Consider the following 23,787-nt stretch of genomic DNA (forward strand, 5'->3'; position numbering starts at 1 on the left):
TCATTTATTTGACTTTTATAAAACTAGACTCTCACCAACTTTCTCAGCAAACAGGAATATATTCTTCCGGGTAAGATTTTATGATATATTTGCATCTTGGCCAAGTACACATGGGAATGTCTCTAACGTTAGTTTTAATAATACACAGGCTATAACAAGTCTTTTAATTTCTGTTCAAGTTGGTAATTTAACATGACAAAAATCAGAGAAGGGAAAAATGGTAAAGAAAAACTAAACTAAACTAAAATAAGGGTATTCTCAAGTTGAGGAGTCAATGTAGAAAAGAACAGATATTACTGGATGTATGTAACCAATTCATTTCTAAGAACAACAATCAAAGCCACATTTAGTATTTTTTTAATATAAAGTAACATTTTAATTTGATAAGTTTTCAAAACTGAGGCCAATAATAAATATGCCTCTTTTTGTACTCACCAAAGTCTTCTTAACAAGGAAGTAGATTATTTAAAATATTATTTGTATATCCTTTTTTTTTTGGCTGCACTGCACAGCATGTGAGATCTTAGTTCCCCAACCAGGGATCAAACCTTCGCCCCCTACTTTGGAAGCGCGGAGTCTTAACCACTGGACCACCAGGGAAGCCCCTATTTGTATATTTTTATAACCTCTTCATTAGCGAAGAAAGTGATGGGAAAACACAATAAAAAGTTAAATTACAAGTGAAGGATAATGTATACTACTAATAGAAAAGCCAAGAAAATATTTGGTTGTATCACAAGATTTGCTATCTCGACTAATTTCATTATAAAATAGATGTTCTGTTAATAAGGGAAAAATTAGAAAAAAGGGAAAGCTGTAATTAATTTTAAAACATTTTCTAAAATAATCCTCATCAATTGTTGATATTTAACTTCTAAAAATCCACAGAATAGAGGGACTTCCCTGGTGGTCCAGTGGTTAAGACTCCTCGCTCCCAGTGCAAGGGGTCCAGGTTCCTGGTCAGGGAACTAGATCCCACAGGCCACAACTAAGGTTTTCATGCTGCAATTAAAGATCCCACGTGCCATCAACTAAAGATCCTGCACGCGGCAACAAAGATCCCACATGCTGCAGCTAAGACCCGGCGCAGCCAAATAAATAAATAAAATTTTTTTAAAAAATAGCTGCTCTGCTTGTCCAAAACCACTAATAAAAATAAAGATACACAGAATAGAATACGAGTTATTCTTCTGTATTATAAGAAACCAACCCCTGTTTATTTTTGTAAGACAGCTAATCATACATGTTCCTTGTCTTCTCATTTAAAAGACTTTTCTCCCCAAAGCTCAAGAAGACTTCAATGTGTGAGCCCTCTTTCTTAGTTTAATAAGAGGTTATTTCACCATCAATCTCACTTGGGAAACTACAAGTACAAACACTTTATACTGTGTTACATCTTCTAAAATTCTGGAGTAATTTTGTAATTAAATTATACTTCAAGAATTATACTTCTGGATTTTACCCTCCAAGTATCAACCATCCTCCCAAACTCCCCCATCCCCCAGATGGCTGAAGCACAATTCTAAGGCCAATTTAGTATTAATGAAAATATTTTATCAGATTACTTCCTAAAAACATTCCAATATTTAAGTCTTTGAGACAGCATAGCAAATCCAATTGCATTACCTCTTTATCTTTTAGTCCCAGGAGCAATACTTCTTCCATAAGCGTGAGGCGGATATCCTTAGAGTCTTCAGTGTCCTCATTGTCTTGACTTCTGTCTTGATTAGTGTCTTCCTCACTTTCCACCTTCTTTTCAGAGTTCTTCCCTCCTTCTGTACGACGGGCCCGGTGAGTTAAAGTGGTCATTCTTACCTGTCTCTGGAGGGGGTGATGAAAAAATATCTATATGTGTGCTTATGTAAATAAACATCTAGATATTCATAAATGCATACTAAAAATACATATAGGTAAGAAATATTTACAAACTTAAATAAAGAAAGGAAAGAGTAATGACCAGAAAAAATTAGGTGGATAACAATATCTTTTCCAAAGTAAAATAGGTTGAACTCCACTGGAGGCATTGACAAGAAATCAAATCATTAATTCTAAAGACCAGTAGAAAGGACCGACTTTTTTTTTTTCTTTTTTTGTGGTACGCGGGCCTCTCACTGTTGTGGCCTCTCCCATTGCGGAGCACAGGCTCCGGACGCACAGGCTCAGCGGCCATGGCTCACGGGCCCAGCCGCTCCGCGGCATGTGGGATCTTCCCGGACCGGGGCACGAACCCGTGTCCCCTGCATCGGCAAGTGGACTCTCAACCACTGCGCCACAAGGGAAGCCCAGGACCGACTTTTAAGTGTGCTGATTTCTTGTGCATAACCTAATCACATAATCATTGTGATTCCTTTCACAAAATGGATTCTCCCCAAGTTAAATAATATGGAACAGCAAAAAATTGTGAGCATCCAGCTCCGAAGAGCATACAGTAATTTATGTGCAATTTCTATAAATATTCAACAGTTCATTATAAAACATACAAAAAAATAGTGAAAAAAATTAAGAAAAACTAAATAGAAATATATGTTCTAATATTTCCTTCCCAAACCCTAATGACTCATTTCATGCATTCACTTTGGAGATTACCAGTCTACAGAATAACACTCAGAAGATCATGTGTAGTAACTTTCATCTCTATCCCTAGGCTAGCCACCTTGCAAATACACAAACAGCTGACAACAGAAAGCACTGGCAAGAGAATGTTAAAAGATTAGCAGATTCTTTCTCAAGTACAAAAAAAATCAGAGCACAAGCCCTTTTATACCATGCACTATAGTTTTTTTAAAATCTACAGTCAAGAGAAATTACACTACCATGTGTGATAAAGTTTAAAGTTAGCATACTTTAGATATATCTAAATGTCATTTTTAAGATGAAATACAATAAATATTTTAAATCAGCAATTACTGAAAATAGCTTTTTCAAGATCAAAAGAATGCATTCAAGAGACTGGATCCCATTCTATCTTCTAGTAATATCTTCCATTACTCCCAATTATGTACTGTTAAACCATTTCTCAAACATGTCCATGCCTTCCACCTCTCTCCTTTGTACAGGCTGGAGTTCTCTCCCTTTTCCCTTCCTTTCTAAATTCTACACATTCTTCAAAGTCCTATTGAGGACCCACTGTAAAGCCTTCAGTGAATCTGCTTCTCCATTACCCCTATGTCCCATAGCCAGAATAGGTCTCTCCTCAGCTGTACGTTCACACAACTTTATTTATACTTACTTCCTTTAAAGTATTTATTATAGTCTTTCTTTTGGTATGGCTGTCTCTCAACTGTAAACTTCTTGAGGGCAGGGATATTGTCTTCTTGGGTTTTTATATTCTCCATAGCAACTAGCACAATGTCTTTAACGTTGTAACTGCTCGATAAATATATACTGATTAAAATGAATACTCAGAAATACATGTAAACGTTTAAAAAAGAAATACAAATGAAGTGACTTACAAAAGATTCTTTGTACAAGGCTATATTTCAAATAATTCTTGGCGGGAGGTGGGAAGAAGAGTGAAAGAGGAAGAGAAGCATGAAATAAATGCTTAAAGGCACTAACCCTATCTGGCACGGTGAATAGAGCTCATATCCTAACCCAATCCAAGAAACTTTAAATCTTCAGGGCAAAAAAATAATGGGGCATCTTCTTTGAAAAATTAATCGCCCTTGGACATTTACTAGTTAAAGACCCTATTTGGAAAAAAAAACCCAAGGGCCCCAAAATTAAATAAATAAAAACCTCCCTCTCCCCACAAAATGAAAAATTTGGAGGTTTTTTTTTTTCGACGTTAGAAAATGTATTGATATTTCCCCCGTTGCTTACCTGACGTTATTTCCTGGGTTACGGCCAAACTCAGGCTGCAGCTTGCGCTCTATTTCAGGGGGACACCTGTCCCCACCCCCACCCCCCCACCCCCGACCGAGTAGGTGAAAAACTTCTCAGCCACGCAGAGAGAACAAACTTCCTGATCCTTCGATGCACAGAAGGAATAACACATCAGCTTCCTCAGGATCACTAAGCAACCTACCTTGGTTTCTTCATTGGACCAATCAGAAACCTCCAAGGTTGAGTTCAGCCAATCGGAGCTTACGAGGGGAGGCTCTCCCCCCGCCCGGCTACTGCGTTGCGATCCAGACAAACACCACCAAAAGGAGGCAGGTTTGGGCTCAACCTGACAGCTGGTCAATCCAATGAAGGAACCTTGGTAGAGAAAGGAAAGAGGGCTGCGCTCCCCACCCTCCATTAAACCGGCCAATCAAAGCGTTCGGTGAGCTATCACCAGCTGCCGATCTACAAAGGTTTCTGTTGGTCAACCTCAGTGTAGCAGGTGTGTTACTGTAGCAGTGTATACTGTACTGTGACAATTAGGTGAGATGGGTTGGGATCCAATAAAGCTAAGAATACATAAACATTTAAAAATTGGTTGTTTTCGACAGTTAGCCTATCCCTAACTTTCCTGTTCCAGAAAAAACCGATCTGGGTCAGTTTGTGGACGTTTACTTGGTTTACATTAAACAGAATAGGCACATTTCTACCATAGCATTCATTCTAACATTCGCTATTAGTGCTTGTTACTGGCAAGCCCACGGATAATAATATGTTTTTAGAATATGGCTGCTGAAAATGCAAGAGGCAAACAGACCAAGTTTTAAGCTTTTCTTTTCTAGAGCACAGAAAACAGTCAAGTCTGGAACCGGGTCCCAGGTTTCTCACTAAAAGCACAGTATCTTTCACTACCACTCAAAAGTTCTAGAAAGCGTGCTCAACTCTTGCAAAGTAACATCTACTGAAATGATCTCAAAATTAGTGCCTAAAAATTTTCTGCTATTTAAATAAAAATTAGAAGCCATGAAAGAGTCTAGATGCTGAACATTTTATTTATGCTGCCAAAAATGGCAGACTTTAAAATCATTTTCTCTTGTAGTAAAAAATGTTAAAAGTTAAAGCACCGATTTTTAATTGTACATTATATATTATCATGTTAATACACTATATCAAAGTACTGAAGAACATTGTTTTAATAACATGACAGACATAGCCAGTTAAATTGTATAGTTTTAATACAAGTAAAAAGTGAATTACTATCAAAATTTAATACCAAAATAAACATTATTTACTTCAAAAATGGCTTTAGAGGACCTTAAACGTTAATATATGTTAAAAGAAAGTGTCCACCAAAATGGAAGATAGATCAATATTGAGTAGATAATTAACATAACAAATTATGACACTGGTACTTTTAATTCAAAAGTTCTCCTGAGTTTGTCTCAGATAAGATTAAGGATCACAATATGATAGTCAGCTAAGGATTAATTTTAGTGTACTAACTTCTTAAGACTACATGTAAGTTTTCAGAGGTAGGGCAAACACACCTTAAAACAGTAATATAATGTCCTTTAAATGTTGTGAAGAACTTTGCAAACATGCAGAAATAAATTTTTTTTTTTTTTTTTGCTGTGCGTGGGCCTCTCACTGCCGTGGCCTCTCCCGTTGCGGAGCACAGGCTCCGGACGCGCAGGCTCAGCGGCCATGGCTCACGGGCCCAGCCGCTCTGCGGCATGTGGGATCCTCCAGGACCGGGGCACGAACCCGTGTCCCCTGCATCGGCAGGCGGACTCTCAACCACTGTGCCACCAGGGAAGCCCAGAAATAAATTTTTTTATGTATTTTTCTTTGGTTCACTAAGCTTTCTTCTTTTTGGCACTGACTCTTGACTAGAAGAATCAAGGTGATGAAGGACCTGTCAAAAGAAAACAACTACTAAGAATAGATACTTTCCAGTTTAAATGTCTTTAAGTTTTGAGCTTTTTCATGTCTCTGAGGTCCCTTCCTTCCTTCCTTCTTTCCTTTCTTCTTTTAAAAAATTGTAACTAACATACCATTTCCTAAGATAGGATAGCTGGGTTCTCTAAAAGTAGGTAAATTTTATTATTGACATATTTATATATCCTGATGGCCGCTGAAAGTATAGCCTTACAAAGTATAAGGTTTTCATTAGGGATGTTGGAGTAGTTAGAAAGATAGATTTGACATTATGTTCTCAAAATAGTAAAATATTTTGAGGGGAATGAGGGGGGAGAGATTAAAAAATGAGCTGCAAATAGAGAAACATTCCACTTTGGCAACATGTAAGATTTAAATCATGTTTTGTTTTTGTATATGGTGCTTAGCAGTGCCCGATAGATTTTAGAAATTCATTGCACCCTTGAATGAATGGGAGGGTGAATTAGGAAAATTGCTAACAAGATTCTGAGTTATCAAACTTTTATTTTTCTGGTAAAACTCACTAATGATACAAATTGGATTATGATTTTGCAGAAAAAAATCAAGGCTTAATACACTGGGGAAAAAATTAAAGAACCTAATATATCAGGTTATTCCATTCCCTTCTTAAGATATATAAATTGAAAACAGTATTAACCAACTAGTATATTTTTGAGATTACCCCTTTAACACTTGATTTCTAAAAAGAATCTTAAGTTTTCAGTTATCTAATTTTAACCTACTACTAATAATAAAAATTCTGGTTGAAAAAGTATAAATATTTATCTCAGAAATGACAAATACATTATCTGATTTGGTAAAATAAGGTTCCAAATATAAGACAACTGTTACAAGATTTAGGTCAGGAAAATTTTCCTTCTTCTAAGGTACTAGGAGGAGATGCTATATTTTTAGAGAACATGTGGATTTGGTAACTTACCTTGTTTCTACTTTCTCTAGAAAGCTCAGATCAAACCTGTGGCCCAATTCTAATTCTATATAAATAAAATGGCCTGAATATTCTTGTACTCTCATTTTCTCATTCTATTCATATTTTTCCTGACATAGATCTTTTAAATTTTTATTTTATTTTTATTTATTTTTGGCTGCATTGGGTCTTTGTTGCTGCGCGTAGGCTTTCTCTAGTTGCGGTGTGCGGGCTTCTCACTGCAGTGGCTTCTCTTGTTGCAGAGCATGGGCTCTAGGCGCGCGGGCTTCAGTAGTTGTGGCACGCGGGCTCTAGAGTGCAGGCTCAGTAGTTGTGGTGCACGGACCTAGTTGGTCCGCGGCATGTGGGATCTTCCTGGACCAGTGATCAAACCTGTGTCCCCTGCATTGGCAGGCGGATTCTTAACCACTGCGCACCAGGGAAGTTCCCTGATGTTGATTTTTATTTTATAAATTCCTCCAACTATTTCAGATCATTCATGGAATAAGACAGTAAATGTTTACATGGAAAAATTAATAAACCACATAGCATATTTTATTTTAAAATCACCCCATTTTTTAGAATCAAATATATTTAAACAAGATTTAGATATCAGAGCTCTGAGGTATATCCAGGAATATAATCATATTTATCATTAAATTTAATCTATAGTAATGATATTCTGATACTTGCTATTTTATTCAGCCTATATATAAGACTCACTGTTTTCGCAGATTCAAGCTGACTTCTCTTCCGATTTTCCTTAGAAGATTTTACTTGTTGATTTCCATTAGCCTCCACAAAGATAGAATAATTACTAATTGGTTATTTCTTAAAGAACAACAAACATGCTTTTTCAACCGCAGGCAGCTATATGCGGTTTTTAAAAGAACAACTTTACTGCGATATAATTCAGATACCATACAATTCATCCATTTAAAAGTGTACAAAATTAAGTGATTTTAAGTATATTCACAGAGTTGTGCAACCATCACCACAGTCAATTTTACAGCACTTTCATCCTCCAAAAAGAAATCCTGTACCCTTATAGCTATCACTCCCCTATTCCCCCATCCTCCCGCCAGCATTAAGACTTTCTGTTTCTATACAAATCCCTATTCTGGGCTTTCATATAAAGGGAACCATATAATATATATATATATATATATATAGTGTGTGTGTGTGTGTGTGTGACTGGGTTCTTTCACTTAAAGAAACGTACTGGTACTTCATTCCTTTTTATGGCTGAATAATAGTCTGCTGTATGAATACCACATTTTGGGGCTTCCCTGGTGGCGCAGTGGTTGAGAGTCCGCCTGCCGATGCAGGGGACACGGGTTCGTGCCCCGGTCTGGGAAGATCCCACATGCCACGGAGCGGCTGGGCCCGTGAGCCATGGCCACAGAGCCTGTGCGTCTGGAGCCTGTGCTCCGCAACGGGAGAGGCCACAACAGTGAGAGGCCCGCGTACAGAAAAAAAAAAAAAAAAAGAATACCACATTTTGTTTATCCATTCATCTGTTACATTTAGGTTTTTTTCCCCACCTTTTGCCTATTGTGAATAATGCTACATATGCGGTTTTTAAAATGAATATTGGATGGTGACAAATTATTAGCTGCTATAGTATTATTCTCTAAAAGTACATACTTATTTTCTGATGCTTGCAATGTCCTTTTCAATGATAACTTCCTTAGTGTATATATTATTAAATATTTTCATTTCCTGCCCTTTTCTAACCATAATTCAGTCATTATTCTCAAATACAGGAGTACTTTGGTGGAGTAAAGGATAGTAAAGGATACTCATCCTAAACAGAAGCTGCCTAGGAAGAACATTTTGCTGCTAGAGGTAGTAATTTTTGAAATTCTTTTATCTCTTGCTTTTCTCAGCACACTAGTTTGAACGCTGCCTTCTACCAGTTCTTAACTTCCCATCGAGAATGTGGAAAAAAAGGATGCCTAAAAATGGCACTATCATCAATGGTGTTCTGGTAAATGTTTAACAACCAGTTCTCTGGGAGAAAGAAATCCTGAGATGAGGCATTTGCTGATTTCCATGCTATGAATACTCTCATCATGTCCAGTTTCAAGCTGTCAACATGATGTCACTGAATAAAGAGTTGGAAACAAATGCTCCAGCGTACCACTGTTAGAGTGTGCTATTTGTTTCCTTACGTTTTACAGAATGCTTTTTCTTCACCTCTGAACCTTTGAGAGTAACTTAAGGGTCTAAATAAAATACAAATTTCTATTCAGTACAACTCATAAAACAGTCATTTTTAATGTCTTATTAACACGATAGTCCATTTACAAGATAGAACATGGGAACAGTTTGGTGTTCTAGGAAATTTCCTTGGGAGTCTGGATGATAGCATCACTTCTCAAAGCCTTTCCTGGATTCCCCTTTCTATTTTTTTAAAATAAATTTATTTATTTTTGGCTGTGTTGGGTCTTCATTGCTGCACGCGGGCTTTCTCTAGTTGGGGCAAGAGGGGGCTACTCTTCGTTGCGACACGCAGGCTTTTCATTAGGGTGGCTTCTCTTGTTGCAGAGCACGGGTTCTAGGCGCGCGGGCTTCAGTAGTTGTGGCACGTAGGCTCTGTAGTTGTGGCTCGCGGGCTGTAGAGCATAGGCTCAGTAGTTGTGGTGCACGGGCTTAGCTGCTCCAGGGCATGTGGGATCTTCCTGGACCAGGGCTTGAACCTGTGTCCCCTGCATTGGCAGGCGGATTCTTAGCCACTGCGCCACCAGGGAAGTCCCTCCCCTCTCTACTGTACCTTCAGTAAAATTAACCATTCTTTCCTTTGTGCCTCTATGTAGCCTATTCAGACTGTTATTATGGCCCTGTATCACTGCTTGTTGACCTCCAATTACTACATTTTCATCTAAGAACAAGTTATACCTCCAGCACCTAGTAAAGTACCTGAAACATAGTATGTGCTTACCAAACGTTGGTCCAATAAATGAAGTATTAAAAGCAAAATAAACTCAAATATGGGGGGAAATTACAAGGTTAGAATGGAAAACAAATCTAAAGAGATGCTTTTACCATTTTATTCTGAAAGATTTTTCCACTTCTTGTTTTGCTTTGAGACACATCAAGTTCAGATGTTTTACTGACTAACTGCTCAACCTAGAAAAGAAAATAATTACACAAAACCACATAAAATAATATAATAAAAGTTTTTCGTAACAATAATGGGGGTCAAAAATTCAATCACATAAAATTTAGGGTCTTGCTATGTTGGGTTAATGAAAACCAATAATTTTGTGTTGGTTCTGTCATAAAAAGTGCAAAGGTAAAGATAGTGAAACTGACACTGTACACAATTGACCATTCACTGAATTCAGAAAGTCCCAAATTATCACTAGGCACCACTCTTCCAGAAGATAAGAACTTCAGCCCACCCCCATTGAAGAAAGGCTGCGCGAAGGAAGGCAGACAATCATCAGTCCCATTATTTTCATGTTGATTTTATCTAAATGTTATTTCAGGATTTTACTGTGTGTAGAAAACAAAATTAAACATGTTCTGCTCCAAGGCAACAAAAATGTATTATATAGTCCATTTGTAAATACAAAGGGCTGTGGAGTTAATAATTGCTTAAGATTTTATTTAGCTCTGAAATTCTGAGATTCTCTGAACAGTATTTAGGTTCATTACTAAACAAATCAACCAATAAAATACTTAAAACTTTTCAATGTATAATTCTCGAATTTTATTAATAAGCATTCTTAATACCTAATTTTCTTCTAAAAGACCTAGAATATAAGAAAATCTGAGAAATAACTAAATAAGCATATAAGCATCTGCCTTTTGAAAAAAATAAAATTAGAAGTGAGACAGAACTGTCAAATTTATACCTGAGAATGGGAAATTGAAAGATCTGGACTTTCTTTAGACCTCATAGCTTCATCTTCTTCACAAACTACACCTGGTTCTGTTAAAAAAAAATAGTTAAAATGGTATAAAATTGAATTGGAAGTGAATTAATTTACATTTTCATTAACTCCTTACCTCCAAGTTCAGAAGATCCAGGGTTTTTTTTCTGCTCTTCCATTTTAGTTTCAATGTCAAAATCATTCTACATAATTACATGAAGGAAAAAATGGACATATTTCAAAAAGAAACTAAAACAACTGGGTAGAATATTTATGAGCAAATTTGTTTTATGTGAAGGTTAAATATAACATAACACTACAATGACCTTACACTTGCTAGAAATAAAGTGGCCCTATAATTACTATAATAAGGCAACTTATTTATCCAAAGTATAAAATCCTATTTTTTTTTTTTTACTTTGCAGGGTTGCTTTAAGGCAGATGATAAAAATATACAACTTTCTCAAAAATGTATGATGGTTCTAAGAACACTTAGATCTTACTATTGTTTGAGAACACTGAATTAGACATGGTCACACAACAAGCTACTGCTTCTGTAGCTCTGGAATTTCTGTATAGATATTAGCATAAACTCTGAATATGACCCAACCCTCTTCAGGGAGTTGGGGAAGGATAAGCACAGTTATGGTATGGTAGAAATAGCAAAGGTTTAATGTCTATAATTATTATTCCTTTTGTGACATTTGTCAAAGAGCTTTAAATATTTTAAAGAACGCTTCATAAATCCGAGCCATATTTGTTTATAAGGCAAGACTGGGATTTAGGTTTTAGGAAGAAAATTCCTTATTCTTTGACTGAAATGGTTAAAAACTGAATTTTCTACTTTAAGGATGTGGCCACAGAACCTAAATCAGAATAGTCAATCTCTATACATAAGAACTGTGGTCATAATTTAGAATAAAATGAGACAAGAGAAGACAACAAAGATGAGATTAAAGAACAATTATATTAATGATGAAAGATTTTCTGGGAGTGAGGCTATAACAAAAAAAGCTTTTTTTATACTTCAATTCATCCATTCATTCAACCAATACTGAGAATGCATTCCGTAAATCTAAGTGTTAGGGACAGGAGGATTAAAAAGATAAGACACTTTTCCTGCCTTCCAGGAACTTCCAGGCTGCTTCAGGACACTGAATTTCCAGGCCCTGAAGAAATTCAAGCATGAGCACTTAGTAGGGGTGTTGTATGGTAGAAAAGATTCCAGCATTCGTTGGGGGATTAGAGTAGTTCAGTGGACTTCTTTTCTTTCTTTTTTGGCCGCGCCGCAGGATCTTAGCTCCCCAACCAGGGACTGAACCCAGGCCCTGGCAGTGAAAGCGCTGAGTCCTAAACACTGCAGCACTAGGGAATTCCGTGATTTTCAAATTACACTCCAGACCAAGGGGTTTCCTCAGAGTCCACCATGAGGGTAGGTGAGGTGGTGAGTGGCTCGGCCTCCAGGACCATTCCCTACTTCATTCACAGTAGTTGTGCTTTTAAATTTCTGAGAATAATGTTGTTTGCATCCAGGTAAAAAGTTTTAAAACCACAAACCTTAACCTTCTTTAAGGTCCCTTCCAAACTTGAGTTTATAATTGTAATAAATATTTATAGCTATTAAAGTCCTCAGAATTGAATCAAACATTCATTACTCTTGTTCTTCATAACTCTTTGAATATACTTACACTTATGTAATGCTCCTGTTCATCTTTGAAATCATCTTTGTCCATAAGAATTTTTTGAAGTGGTGTTCTTAATTGTTTTGGTGTTAATACAGATGAATCAATATTTTCTATTCGTTCTTTGTCAGTGGTCACTTTTACTTTGAAGGTGTGAAAAGGTGTTGGGATTTCTCCCACATTTAAGTACATAGGCTCCCCTTCAAATATCACTCCTTCACAATTACCATCCTTAAAACCAGGAGGCTGGTAACCTGGGGGTGTAACTGCAGAAAAGTAAGTATAAACTGTGCTGTTCATGAAACTGAAGAAAATACATTAATTTTTATTATTATAAAATATATGCAGATTAAAGAAATTTCAAACAGTATAGAAGAACATATAATAAAAAGTAAAAATCACTCTCCTACTATCTCCAAGTTCCTATTTTATTCCTTAAGGGTAAACTTTTTTCCCTACACTTGACTGACTATGTGACCTTGAGGAAACTACTTGTCATCCTTGATTTGGTTTCCTCATCCGTCAAGTGGGGTAAATACTAGTACCTACCTCATAGGGTCACTGTGGTATTAAAGTCTGTAAAATGCTCAGAACAGAACTGGCACAGAGTTAAGTATTCAATAAATGTTAGTTATTATTGTTGATGCTTTATGTTCTTCTAGAAGATACGATGCATGTAAAGTATATATTTTATATATTTATATAATAAATATAATATATAATATTTAAATTATATAATAAATACATGTATATCTCTTTAAAAAACACAAATGAGGTCATACTCTTCTGTACCTAGCTGTTTTTAACATCACCTTTTTTTTAAAAAATTTATTTAATTTATTTTTATTTTTGGCTGAGTTGGGTCTTCGTTGCAGTGCGTGGGCTTCTCATTGCAGTGGCTTCTCTTATTGTGGAGCACGGCACGTGGGCTTCAGTAGTTGTAGCGCATGGGCTTAGTTGCTCCGCGGCATGTGGGCCAGGGCTCAAACCCGTGTCCCCTGCATTGGCAGGCGGATTCTTAACCACTGCGCCACCAGGGAAGCCCTTTAACATCACCTTTTAATCTGTTTTTAATATTTTTTGGATAACAATTTATCAGCACATTCTTTTAAATAGCTTGCACAGCACTACTATATAGATGCACCATAATTTATTTACTCAGTCCTCCAATAAACAACTCAAGGTTGTTTCCAGTTTGTTCCTGGTTTAACCAATACATTATGAAAATCCTCATAAACCTATAACCTTGCAAGGTTGTCTAAGTATATTCGCAAGATACTCTTCTAGCTACAGAATTTCTGGATTAAAGAGAATGTGCCAAATTTTGATACTGCCAAACTGTCCTCTTAAAATGTTACATGGCACCTATATACATTCCCTCAAGAGTATACAAAAGTACCTGCTTACTCCCACACCCTTGCCAACAATGATTTTACAAGTTTTACTGATCTGATAACTGAAAAATGGTATCTCATTGCTTCACTTCCTTAGTTATGAATGAGGTTGAACTTCACATGGACATGTTCAGACCACTGGAGAAGTTGTGTATATTTTTTCAAATACTGATATTAAATATAAATTTTATAATTTCAAAAAATATATAACAATTTAGGTGCTTACAAACATTTGGGATGGAAACTGTTTCGATGACAAGAAAATATACAGATATCAACTGAAACAGGATGAACTGGAAATAGTACCTTCATCGTAGTAAAAAAGTTTCATGGTCAAACAAACATCATTAGGTAAAGGTCCCAGATTTTGCATTAGAACATAAATCTTGCGAATGAGAAGAATACTTGCTTTCTTGGTGTCAGCAGATGACATACTAGATTCACTGCTTTGGTTTTTACTGGAAGAGAATCACACATTAATTTCTTTTATAGCACCCATAGCTTCTAATAACATAACTTCACATTTTACTACTTGAGATTCTTATTCCCATTAAAGCATTAAGTTGTTAAGTTAAAAATTGTGATATAATGTGTTTTAATGCCACTATTATAAAAATTAATATCACTGTTAATATTATTATTATAAACTAATTTACATATATTAAATTAATATGCATTTTATACAAGATGTTTAAAGAAAACGAATGATGGACTTTTATTGTATTTCTTTTATTTTAATTTTTAAAAATTTATTTTATTTTATTTATTTTATTTTTGGCTGCACTGGGTCTTCATTGCTGTGCATGGGCTTTTCTCTGGTTGCAGCGAGCAGGGGGCTACTCTTCGTTGCGGTGTGTGGGCTTCTCATTGCGGTGGGTTCTCTTGTGGAACACGGGCTCTAGGCATGCAGGCTTCAGTAGTTGTGGCACATGGGCTCAGTAGTTGTTGCCCACAGGCTCTAGAAAGCAGGCTCAGTAGTGTGGTGCACGGGCTTAGTTGCTCCGTGGCACGTGGGATCTTCCTGGACCAGGGATCGAACCTGTGTCCCCTGCATTGTCAGGCGGATTCTTAAGCACTGCGCCACCAGGGAAGCCCTTTACTGTATTTCTAATAACTTAAGCATACAGTGGCTTTCCTACGCTTTGGCTCTGTTTCACAATCAAAACAGTATATAATTAGCCACAGAATTCTGGCTTGCAGCCACTCCAAGAATATTTTGTATCCTTGATGGTTAATTGGGGATGTTTGAGAAGTTTCAGAATTATTCCTGAAGTTTAGCTATATAGTATTAATAAGTGGTAATCTGTAATACAAAAAGAAAACTATAGAACAATACCTTATGAAGTCCATGATTGGTCCATTACTGGTGTACTTGAATTTAAACTGGTAACATTCTGAAATTGTCTTAAATAGAAAATACTGCAGTTATGAATCTGATATACAGTACTGGTGGCCAAGTAGCTATATATAGCTTTTGTATGACTCACCATTTATTTAATAATTTCTTCTGCATGTTAATCCCTATTCATCCATTGAAACTTTCCAGTCCTAATAGTCAATTCCCAGGGTCTGGGATTTGGGGCTTCAGTGTTGGAGAGATAGTTATTCCCTCGGTCATTGCAATGTATGTTTTACATACCAGAGGGAAGGAACTCCTTAGCAGGCAGGTGAGGGAGGCAGCACATCTCTTCCTCTAACAGAATGACTAAGCACAGGGCTTCAATCCTTGGTAACCACAAGCAAGTCATTTAAGCCCACTAAGTCTCAGTTTCCCCAGCTAATAAAAGGGGTTGAAAATAGTACCTATCTCATTGGTGCCTATGAATATTTATCAAATGGGATAATTTATATAGAGCCCTTAATAAAGTATCTGGCACACTAAGCATTCAATAAATATTAGTGCATCAGCAATGTTGCTCTTTTACTGAAAGAAAAAATGTGCAACTATAAAACATCTTCAGATGTACATTTTCTGTACATTTTCTGAACAGTTAGTTTCTGAGTAATCAAATAATTCATAGCCTTTGCCCATATGATTTTGTCACCATGGGCATATATTAAGCATTAATTGTAGGCTTAATTTGTAGTATCAAAGAAAAGACATTCCTAGCTCTCTTGAAGCTCTAATACTTTTATTGCTTTCTTTATATTCCATTGCTCACTTAGGGATGGGGTTAGCTTTCTCTTTCTTTTTTAAAAATCTGCTTCTCCATGAGTGAAGGAAACATGATATTGTAACAGCTATAGTGTAATGGGTAAGCACTCAGATCATGAACTGGCCTTCTTAGGTCCAAATTCTGGTTCTGCCACTATGACCTTACACAAGAAACCTTGTGTCTAGGTTTCCTCATCTATAGAGTGGAGATGGTAATGATATATTACCTCATAATGGTTATAATGAATAAATGAGATAATGCACATGAAACCCCAAAGAACAGAGCCTAGGAATAGTAAGCACTCAGTAGATCTTTCCCCTTTGTTTCTTGTCTTCTGGTTTTCCCTTTCATTTATTATAACACTTTCTTTCCTTTAACTGTCAGATGAACAGGTAGATGTGACTGGATTGGAGTGAATATTCAAAGATTAAGGATGAGTATCTTATTTTTCTCAAACTCAAACATTTTATAATTCTAAAACAAGAATATAATTAAAAAATATTGCAAAGAACCAGAAGTCAGGAGATTTAGGTTATTTCTAGTGGTTTGTCTTTGTGGCCTAGGCTCAGTCACGTAATCTCTCTTGTAGTAAGTGTATTAATCTGTTTAAATATAACAATACAAGCCCTGTCTTACCTCAAAAAAGTCTTTATGAGGTTCAAATTTTGAAAATATATGTGAAAGTGCATTGATAAAAGCACAGTTAAAAGCACTGGATATTATTATATTTTTATGTTACTTATAGATATTAGAAGCATTATGGGGGTTTTTTGGCATTATTTTTTTTTAATAACTTAAGCATACTTACCTGAGGGTCTTCTGGATTACTATATACCTATTTAAAAATAATTTACAATTTAGTAAATTGTAGAGGCTAAGTATTCAAGGAGAACTAAATTGGATGTTTAGACTAAAATATTAAATGAATTCAGTAAAACAAAATACAAAACGACCCCCTCAAAATATTAGCTACTTTTCCATTGAATAGATCAGTAGTTTGTATCAAGTGACATGATCAATAGGTGGTTTTAATGTTATTTAATTAAGCAAGGCTGAATTTGACAGTCTTTAAAAAAGAATATACAATTTAAAAATACTTACAGCTAGAACAACCAACCTTAGCTGAAACAAAACAAAGAACAAAAATCTTACTTTTTTTAATTAATTAAATTTTTATTATCATAGTTTAAATATTATATGTTTCAGGTGTACAACATAGTGACTCACAATTTTTAAAGGTTATACTCCATTTATAGTTATTATAAAATATTGGCTATATTCCCTGTGCTGTACAATATATCCTTACAGCTTATTTATTTTATACATAGTAGTTTATAAAAATCTTATTTTTATTCTATGAAATATTTGTGCATGATGGACCATAAGAATTCTTTGTCCTTTTTCAACATTTATTCCTAATAAAAATAATCTTACATTAAATAGACTTCATATGATGCATGTAAAGCAATACCTCAGATATCTTTCTCTATTCCCCAAAATATCTATTTCTAGTTGACTTACTGAAAGTTGAAATTCATATCGCTAACTTAAGCAAACGGGCATTACTGCCAGTTACAAGGAAAATATGTATTGTGAAATAACACATTAAATATTACCAATATGAGAACTGATTCTGAAAAGAGAAAAAGAGAGTTCAGAGCCCTGCTCATTTAGTAAAGGGAAGAGGCTTTGGAGACTATAGGAAAAGAGAATCACAGGAAATCATTCACTCAAGTAATCTGCCAAAATCTGAGTCATCCTTGATTTGGATCTTTTCCTTATATTCCAGAACCAATCGTCAACAAGTCCACTCAGTTCTGCCAGATATATCCTGAATCTTCTCATTTTTCTCCTTAGCCATCCTGGTCTAAGCCACCATTATTTTTTATCAGTACTGTAGTAATGGATTAAGTGTCATTCTCCTTAATTCCAATCTTATTCTCCTTCTACAGTACATTCTCTAAATAGCAGTTCAGAGTGATTTTTCTTTTAATTTAGAATATAAATCAAATGATGTTACATTTCTACTCAAAACCTTCAAATGGCTTTTATTTACACCTAAAATAAAATCCAAACTCTTTTTTTTTTAAAGACTTTTTTTTTCTTTTTTTGATGTGGACCATTTTTAAACTCTTTATTGAATTTGTTACAATATTGCTTCTGTTTTATGTTTTGGTTTTTTGGCCCTGAGGCACGTGGGGTCTTAGCTCCCTGATCAGGGATTGAACCCACACCCGCTGCATTGGAAAGCGAAGTCTTAACCACAACCACTGGACCTCCAGGGAAGTCCCAAAATCCAAACTCTTTACCTACACAGCTCTGAATGCTCTGGCCCTGTCCATCTCCACAGGTTCATCTCCTGCTGCTCTCTTGCACTGCTCACCACACTCTAATCATTCTGGCCTTCTGTTTGTTCCTTGAACTCTCCAAACTCCCCTCCAACTCTTTGCATTTGCTGCTCTGTCAGGAATATTCTCCCAAAATCAGTGCCTAGCTGGTTTCTTCTAATTCAAGTCTCAGCTTAAATATCACCCCCTCAGAGAAGCTCCTCAGACTACCCTATCTAAAGTTACCCCATCTCTCCATTTGCCACATACTTTTTCTTAAAATGTTAATGGCAGTTAACACTATTGGATGTTATCTAATTTCCTTGTTTTATTGACTATTTTCCCATTATAGAAGGGACCCTCTTCGTCTTGTTGACCACTGTTAGCTTACCCAGCTCCTACCTAGAATACGTGCCTAGCACAGAGGAGGCACTCAATATTTAATGAATATTAAATACATTATGTCTTAATGAGGGAGGTTGGTGACCATGGATAAAATTTTATCTTTTTCATAATTTTTTTTAGAGTTGGACTTCTTTGTATATATTGATACAAACATAAGCTAAGTAACTATACAAAAAGGCTTGTCACAATTTAACCTAGACTACATGTAAATTTATTTCTGAACTCTCATGAAGAAATAACTTATTAAATTATTAGTATAAACATGATAATAGAAGGCATGTGAAACTAATGAATAAACTATTTTAAAAAACTTTTTAATTCATTAAGTTTTTGTAAGTTAATATGTGTTATTAATACAAATGAGTGTTAACAACCAAAACTTGGCAAAATTCGTTAAGTACTAATTCTGTTTGCTTTAAATGAGTTGAAAATCAGTCTTTAAAATATTCAAATTTTCAGCTTTGGACTGGCCTATGCCCAAGTTAGTTTAAGTTAATCTTTTACTACATGTAACGGCTGTTACATTTGTAGAATATAAACTGTAGAAAAAAAGGATAAAGAGATACCGACTTACATATTTTTTCTCTAAAGCATCATAGCATCCGGACATCCTAAAAAATAATCAAGGATTCATTTTTAGACTGAATGCACTTCCAGAAAACAGTTCTTTTAATGTCTCCATATTATCTCATTACTAAATAATACACGGTTTTATTATTAAAGCTTCCTTCTTATTAACTAGCTTAAAATAATAAAACAAAACAATGTGGCAGAAATATAAAATGTCAATAGTGGATGGAAGGAAAGGAAGATAGAAAGTATCTGGCAGCTATTTGTGAGGAACAATAATAGGAAAGTGAAGCCTGCTCACATGGAGCATGAAATAAAGTAAAATTTTAATGCAAAAATCCAAAGACCTGCAAAAATGGTATACAGAGTTAAAGAGGGAATCACTAAAACTGGGTTAAACACTTAAAGGTATCCAAGGCACAAAAAAATGTGATTTAAGAAAAAATAATTTTCTTTCATTAGGTATTTCACTTACCACTTCAATAACTGTGTAGATCCTGGACAATCCTTCTGTTCTCTCAGAATTCTGACACACATATCTAAATGCAAAAATAATGATATAAATATAGAGCTACTTAAGATTAGCAAACAAATAGAAATTTAAATGAAGATTATTTTCTTCAGCTGTGTATTACAGGTTTATTATTAATGGTAATTAACTTCCAGATGATTGATGTTAATATAATTAAAGGAAGAAAGTTTACATGGAAACAAATAATCTTTTTATCCTTTTTATAAAATTGCATCATAATGATTAGGATGTATGTTGATGGGTAGAAAAATTTTTCCATTTTCAAAGCTATAGAAACTTAGATATAACACTTTCATGCCATTGTCATCCAAGAGTCTTAGCATATTTGCTATGGACTCTTATCCCAGTAAAATACTTGTAAAAGGCCAAGAAGTTAACAGGCTATCAGATAGAGCCCTGTAAGGAAGCAATAAGTAATATAGTGGAAAGGATGAGGTCTCTCAGTCTCAGGTTCCTTATCAGAAAAATAGGAGTAATATCTAACTCATAGGTCTGTAATGTGAACTAACAAGATATCATACATAACATGGTGCTTAACATATTGCCCACAGAGTTGGTGTACAATGTTAGGTATACATTATGTGCTAGGCAATAAGTTATTATTATAGTATAAACTGGCTCTATTTTACTTCTTTAAAATAACACAAGAACATACACTACCACTGTAGGAGGCTATAAATAGGATGTTTTTGCTATTTACTTCATCATTATAAGAATAATGTCAGGTGATATTATACTTGAGAGATTAAGGGAAATTTTTATGATTAAGTGCTTTCAAAGGTATTGAATATACTTTAAAAAAAATCACTTAGATGGCCACACAAAAACTTGTACAGGAATGTGGCATTATTTATAATAGCCAAAAAGTGGAAACAACCCAATGTTCATCAACTGATGAGTGGATAAATAAAATGTGGTATATTCATATAATGGAATATTATTTGGCCATAAAAAATGAAGTACTAATCCATGCTACAAAATGGATGAACCTTAAAAACATTATGCCAAGTGAAAGAAGCCAGTCACAAGGGACCACATATTGTATGATTTCATTTATTTGAAATGGCTAGAATAGGTAAATCCATAAAGACAGAAAGCAGATCAGTGGTTGCCTAGGACTGGGAAGTGGGGGAAGTGGAGAGTGACTTAATGGGTATGGGGTTTCCTTTTAAGGTGATGAAATGTTCTATAACTGACTGTGGTGAATATACCCAAAATCAGTGAATTGTGCACTTTAAATGAGTGAATTGTTAGATATGCAAATCATATCTCAATAAAGCTGTCATTATAAAAACAAAATCTCTAAGTCAAAAATTATCATTTTAGAGCAAGCCAAAATAAAAATAACATCTTTAAAGAAAGTCTTTAAATAAACATTATATTACCATATAGATATCTTGTTCCATAAGCACATTCTGGGAATATTCCTCTCAAATACGTGATGCAGGATATTGAAACTGCTAGAAGCCTCTTCACTAACACTAAAGACTGCTGCTCAGTTGATATCTTACTGGGAAGTACAAACGTACTCTAAATTCAAGGGAAATTAAAACATTTTATTTAGATTTACTAAAAATACAGTCTTCCTGAACTTAAAAGTAGATCTAATTTTTTGCACAAGCATGGTACTTTCCCAAAGAATTCTTAACCATAGCAGTTAGTAATCCCCCCCAAATCAGAGTGGCTTCTAAAATGTGAGGGTGTTTGCAGGGTAGCAGCCTAAAGGTAACATGCAAAAAGTGCTTAAGAATCGTGTTAGAAATCCCTTGCACATTAACTGTCTGTAACTGCATAATACATGGATAGATAACACTGATTTTTCTCTTTAGTCACTGACTGGGTTTAACACAGGTAACTGTAATGCAAGATCTGTGAAGGGAAGACAATTTTATCTTTGTGGGGCATAAAAATTCATTTTCTAGAAGCGGACTGCTATTAGTGATAATTTCATCAAAGGAACCTAATAGCATTCATTGATACCTAATGTGAACTGAATTTGAACCAGCAATTTAATACAATGCATCAAGCATCCAATAGAATTCTCCATTAATTCAACTTAGTTTAGCAAATATCTTCATTCTTAAAACATTGAGTTTACTGATATCACTAAACCCTCAAAGAGGTGACTCTAACTTTCTAACATAAAAATAGGTGAGACTTCAAGAAACAATAAAATTAGCTAAATTAAAATATATTAAAATACAAGATCATAAAAAAAATACAAGAAATCATACCATGGAGGTTCTGTGCAATTGTGCAGTGGCCATCCTCTGATAAAGTATTTTCTTTCATTCAACCTTGTGACACAAATACAAGCTTTAACTTCAGATCTTATTTTTATCACTAATTTGGTTTACTATATGTAAAGTCAGAAAGAATTTTATGTGACTAAATGACAGGATTTTTTTTAACTTAAAATAGAATCTTCGAAAACATATTCATTTTTCTATAGAACTCTTTTGAGTAAAGTGCTAAGTTTAAACCATTTGACTAGCAACCCTCACATAAAAGGGTTATTAATAAAGCTCTTTAGAGCTTCCCTGGTGGCACAGTGGTTGAGAGTCCGCCTGTCAATGCAAGGGCCACGGGTTCGGGTCCCGGCCCGCGAAGATCCCACATGCCGTGGAGCGGCTAGGCCCGTGAGCCATGACCACTAAGCCTGCACGTCCGGAGCCTGTGCTCCGCAACGGAGAGGCCACAACAGTGAAATGCCCGCGTACTGCAAAAAAAAAAAAAAGAAAGCTCTTTAAGAGACCTCTTTTGTGTGTGTGTGGTACGCGGGCCTCTCACCGTTGTGGCCTCTCCCGTGGGAGGTGGGAGGTGGGAGGTAACAGGAAAAGATATTAAAAAGTAAAAGAATAAAAGAAAAGGGAAAGAAAGGAAACAAAGAAAACAAAAACGAAACAAACATGTATTACGTAAGCTCTGAGGGTCCGGCGGCAGCGACCAGGAGAGAGGCACGACGTGGCATGCGCTTTGCCCGATGCGCTTGCGCCTTCCTTCTACGGTAGCCGGCAGAGGCGACTCAGTAGGCTTTTGACCTTTGGTCGGGGTCACCTTTCCCGCCAAGAGCAGCGCAAGGTGCGCTGGGAACACCAAGAGCCTGAAGGACTCCTCTCAGCCAGAAAAGCCGCACGTCAGCGGGGGAAGGTTAACAGCATGTGCGAAGAATTCCCGATATACATAGCCGTCTTACAGTGACCAAGGTGTTCTCAACGGCCATTTAATTAGTCAAATTAATTTCTGATTGTTTTCTAACTTTTGATTTTGTTATTGGATCTACCACATACTGCATTCACGCTTTACAGTTCCTGTGTCTTCAGGAAACCAGCTGCCCTAGCAGTCTCCTACCTAGATGTTTCCACTGTGCTATATCTGTGGGGACAGTGTTAGCTTTACTGTAATTAATGTCTCATTTAGAAGCAAAATAAAACTCAGAGCTGGTAGGTAGTTGGAGAATGTTTAGTAATACAAACTTCTTAGTTTGCAGATTGTTATACATGCAAATAAGTTGTGTTAGTAGTGTAGATATATATTAATTTCTCATAAACTTTGGTATGTCTGCATTACCAGTTAGAAAACAGCCACCCCAGATATGAAAAGATTTTCCCAGAGTCAATTAGGAGAGGAATGAAGACCAGAACCCTGTTTTCAGGGTCAAAAATAGTGAAAATCCCCTGGTCTATTTATTTTGCTTCATATTTCCCTTACACTTAAAGTTTTGTAAATAATTAAACAGAAACCTCAATTAAATAGAGTTGGGAGATCAGAATGGGGAGTTCTCATGCCCTGAGAGGGAGCAGAGTCCAATAGGAAGGACTCCAAAGAGTACTTCCCAGGACTTCTGCTGCCAGTGTCCTTGTCCCCATGGTGAGCCACAGCCACCCTCTGCCTCTGCAGGACAACCCCCAACACTAGCAGGTAGGTATGGTTCAGTCTCCTATGGGGTCACTGCTCCTTCCCCCTGGGTCCTGATGCACACACTACTTTGTGTGTGCCCTCCAAGAGTGGAGTCTCTGTTTCCCCCAGTCTTGTCCAAGTCCTGCAGTCAAATCCCACTAGGCTTCAAAGTCTGATTCTTTAGGAATTCCTCCTCCCGTTGCCGGACCCCCAGGTTGGGAAGCCTGACGTGGGGCTCAGAACCTTCAC

The 23,787-nt window shown here is 36.0% G+C and overlaps 2 protein-coding genes across 6 annotated transcripts in view; both read right to left on the reverse strand.

Moving 5' to 3' along the window:
- The window catches only part of GOLPH3L (golgi phosphoprotein 3 like), a 37,442-nt gene extending 33,551 nt beyond the window's left edge, over window positions 1-3,891 (reverse strand). For 2 of the 3 annotated variants that reach the window (XM_079936612.1, XM_079936610.1), the window contains exons 1-2: window positions 3,823-3,891; window positions 1,627-1,821 (exon numbers count right to left, since the gene is read on the reverse strand). In XM_079936612.1, the coding sequence (XP_079792738.1) occupies window positions 1,627-1,809 (183 nt within the window). In that variant the 5' untranslated portion in view covers window positions 1,810-1,821; window positions 3,823-3,891. Of the gene's footprint in view, window positions 1-1,626; window positions 1,822-3,229; window positions 3,798-3,822 lie in introns of those variants that run through there. The other variant, XM_079936611.1, reaches the window with a different exon arrangement.
- Window positions 3,892-5,108: 1,217 nt separating this feature from the next.
- HORMAD1 (HORMA domain containing 1) lies at window positions 5,109-22,947 on the reverse strand. Of its 3 annotated transcripts, XM_079940684.1 has the most exons (15): window positions 22,557-22,944; window positions 21,873-21,935; window positions 21,024-21,168; window positions 19,582-19,645; window positions 19,111-19,147; window positions 16,906-16,926; window positions 16,613-16,639; window positions 14,985-15,052; window positions 13,955-14,106; window positions 12,261-12,520; window positions 10,709-10,775; window positions 10,555-10,631; window positions 9,740-9,823; window positions 7,415-7,486; window positions 5,109-5,740 (listed from the first exon to the last, which is right to left on the reverse strand). In XM_079940684.1, the coding sequence occupies exons 2-15, from the start codon at window positions 21,903-21,905 to the stop codon at window positions 5,660-5,662; spliced, it is 1,188 nt and encodes a 395-aa protein (XP_079796810.1). In that variant the 5' UTR covers window positions 21,906-21,935; window positions 22,557-22,944; the 3' UTR covers window positions 5,109-5,659. The 3 variants fall into 3 exon arrangements, with proteins under 3 accessions (XP_079796810.1, XP_079796811.1, XP_079796812.1); XM_079940685.1 differs by lacking the exon at window positions 16,613-16,639 and having other exon boundaries at window positions 22,557-22,947; XM_079940686.1 differs by lacking the exon at window positions 21,024-21,168 and having other exon boundaries at window positions 22,557-22,943.
- Window positions 22,948-23,787: the final 840 nt, after the last annotated feature.

The sequence above is a fragment of the Stenella coeruleoalba genome (genome assembly GCF_951394435.1).
Source record: "Stenella coeruleoalba genome assembly, chromosome: 1".
Classification (NCBI taxonomy): Eukaryota; Metazoa; Chordata; class Mammalia; order Artiodactyla; family Delphinidae; genus Stenella; species Stenella coeruleoalba.

What these genes read in the sequence shown, in the direction of transcription:
- HORMAD1 (XM_079940684.1), bottom strand. Translation starts at nt 21,905, where the DNA reads ATGGCCACTGCACAATTGCACAGAACCTCCATG. An exon ending in GTAATCCAGAAGACCCTCAG is followed by an intron (nt 15,053 to 16,612) that starts GTAAGTATGCTT and finishes TTTCTATTTAAG; the next exon opens with ACAATTTCAGAATGTTACCA. An exon ending in CCAATCATGGACTTCATAAG is followed by an intron (nt 14,107 to 14,984) that starts GTATTGTTCTAT and finishes ATTCTCTTCCAG; the next exon opens with TAAAAACCAAAGCAGTGAAT.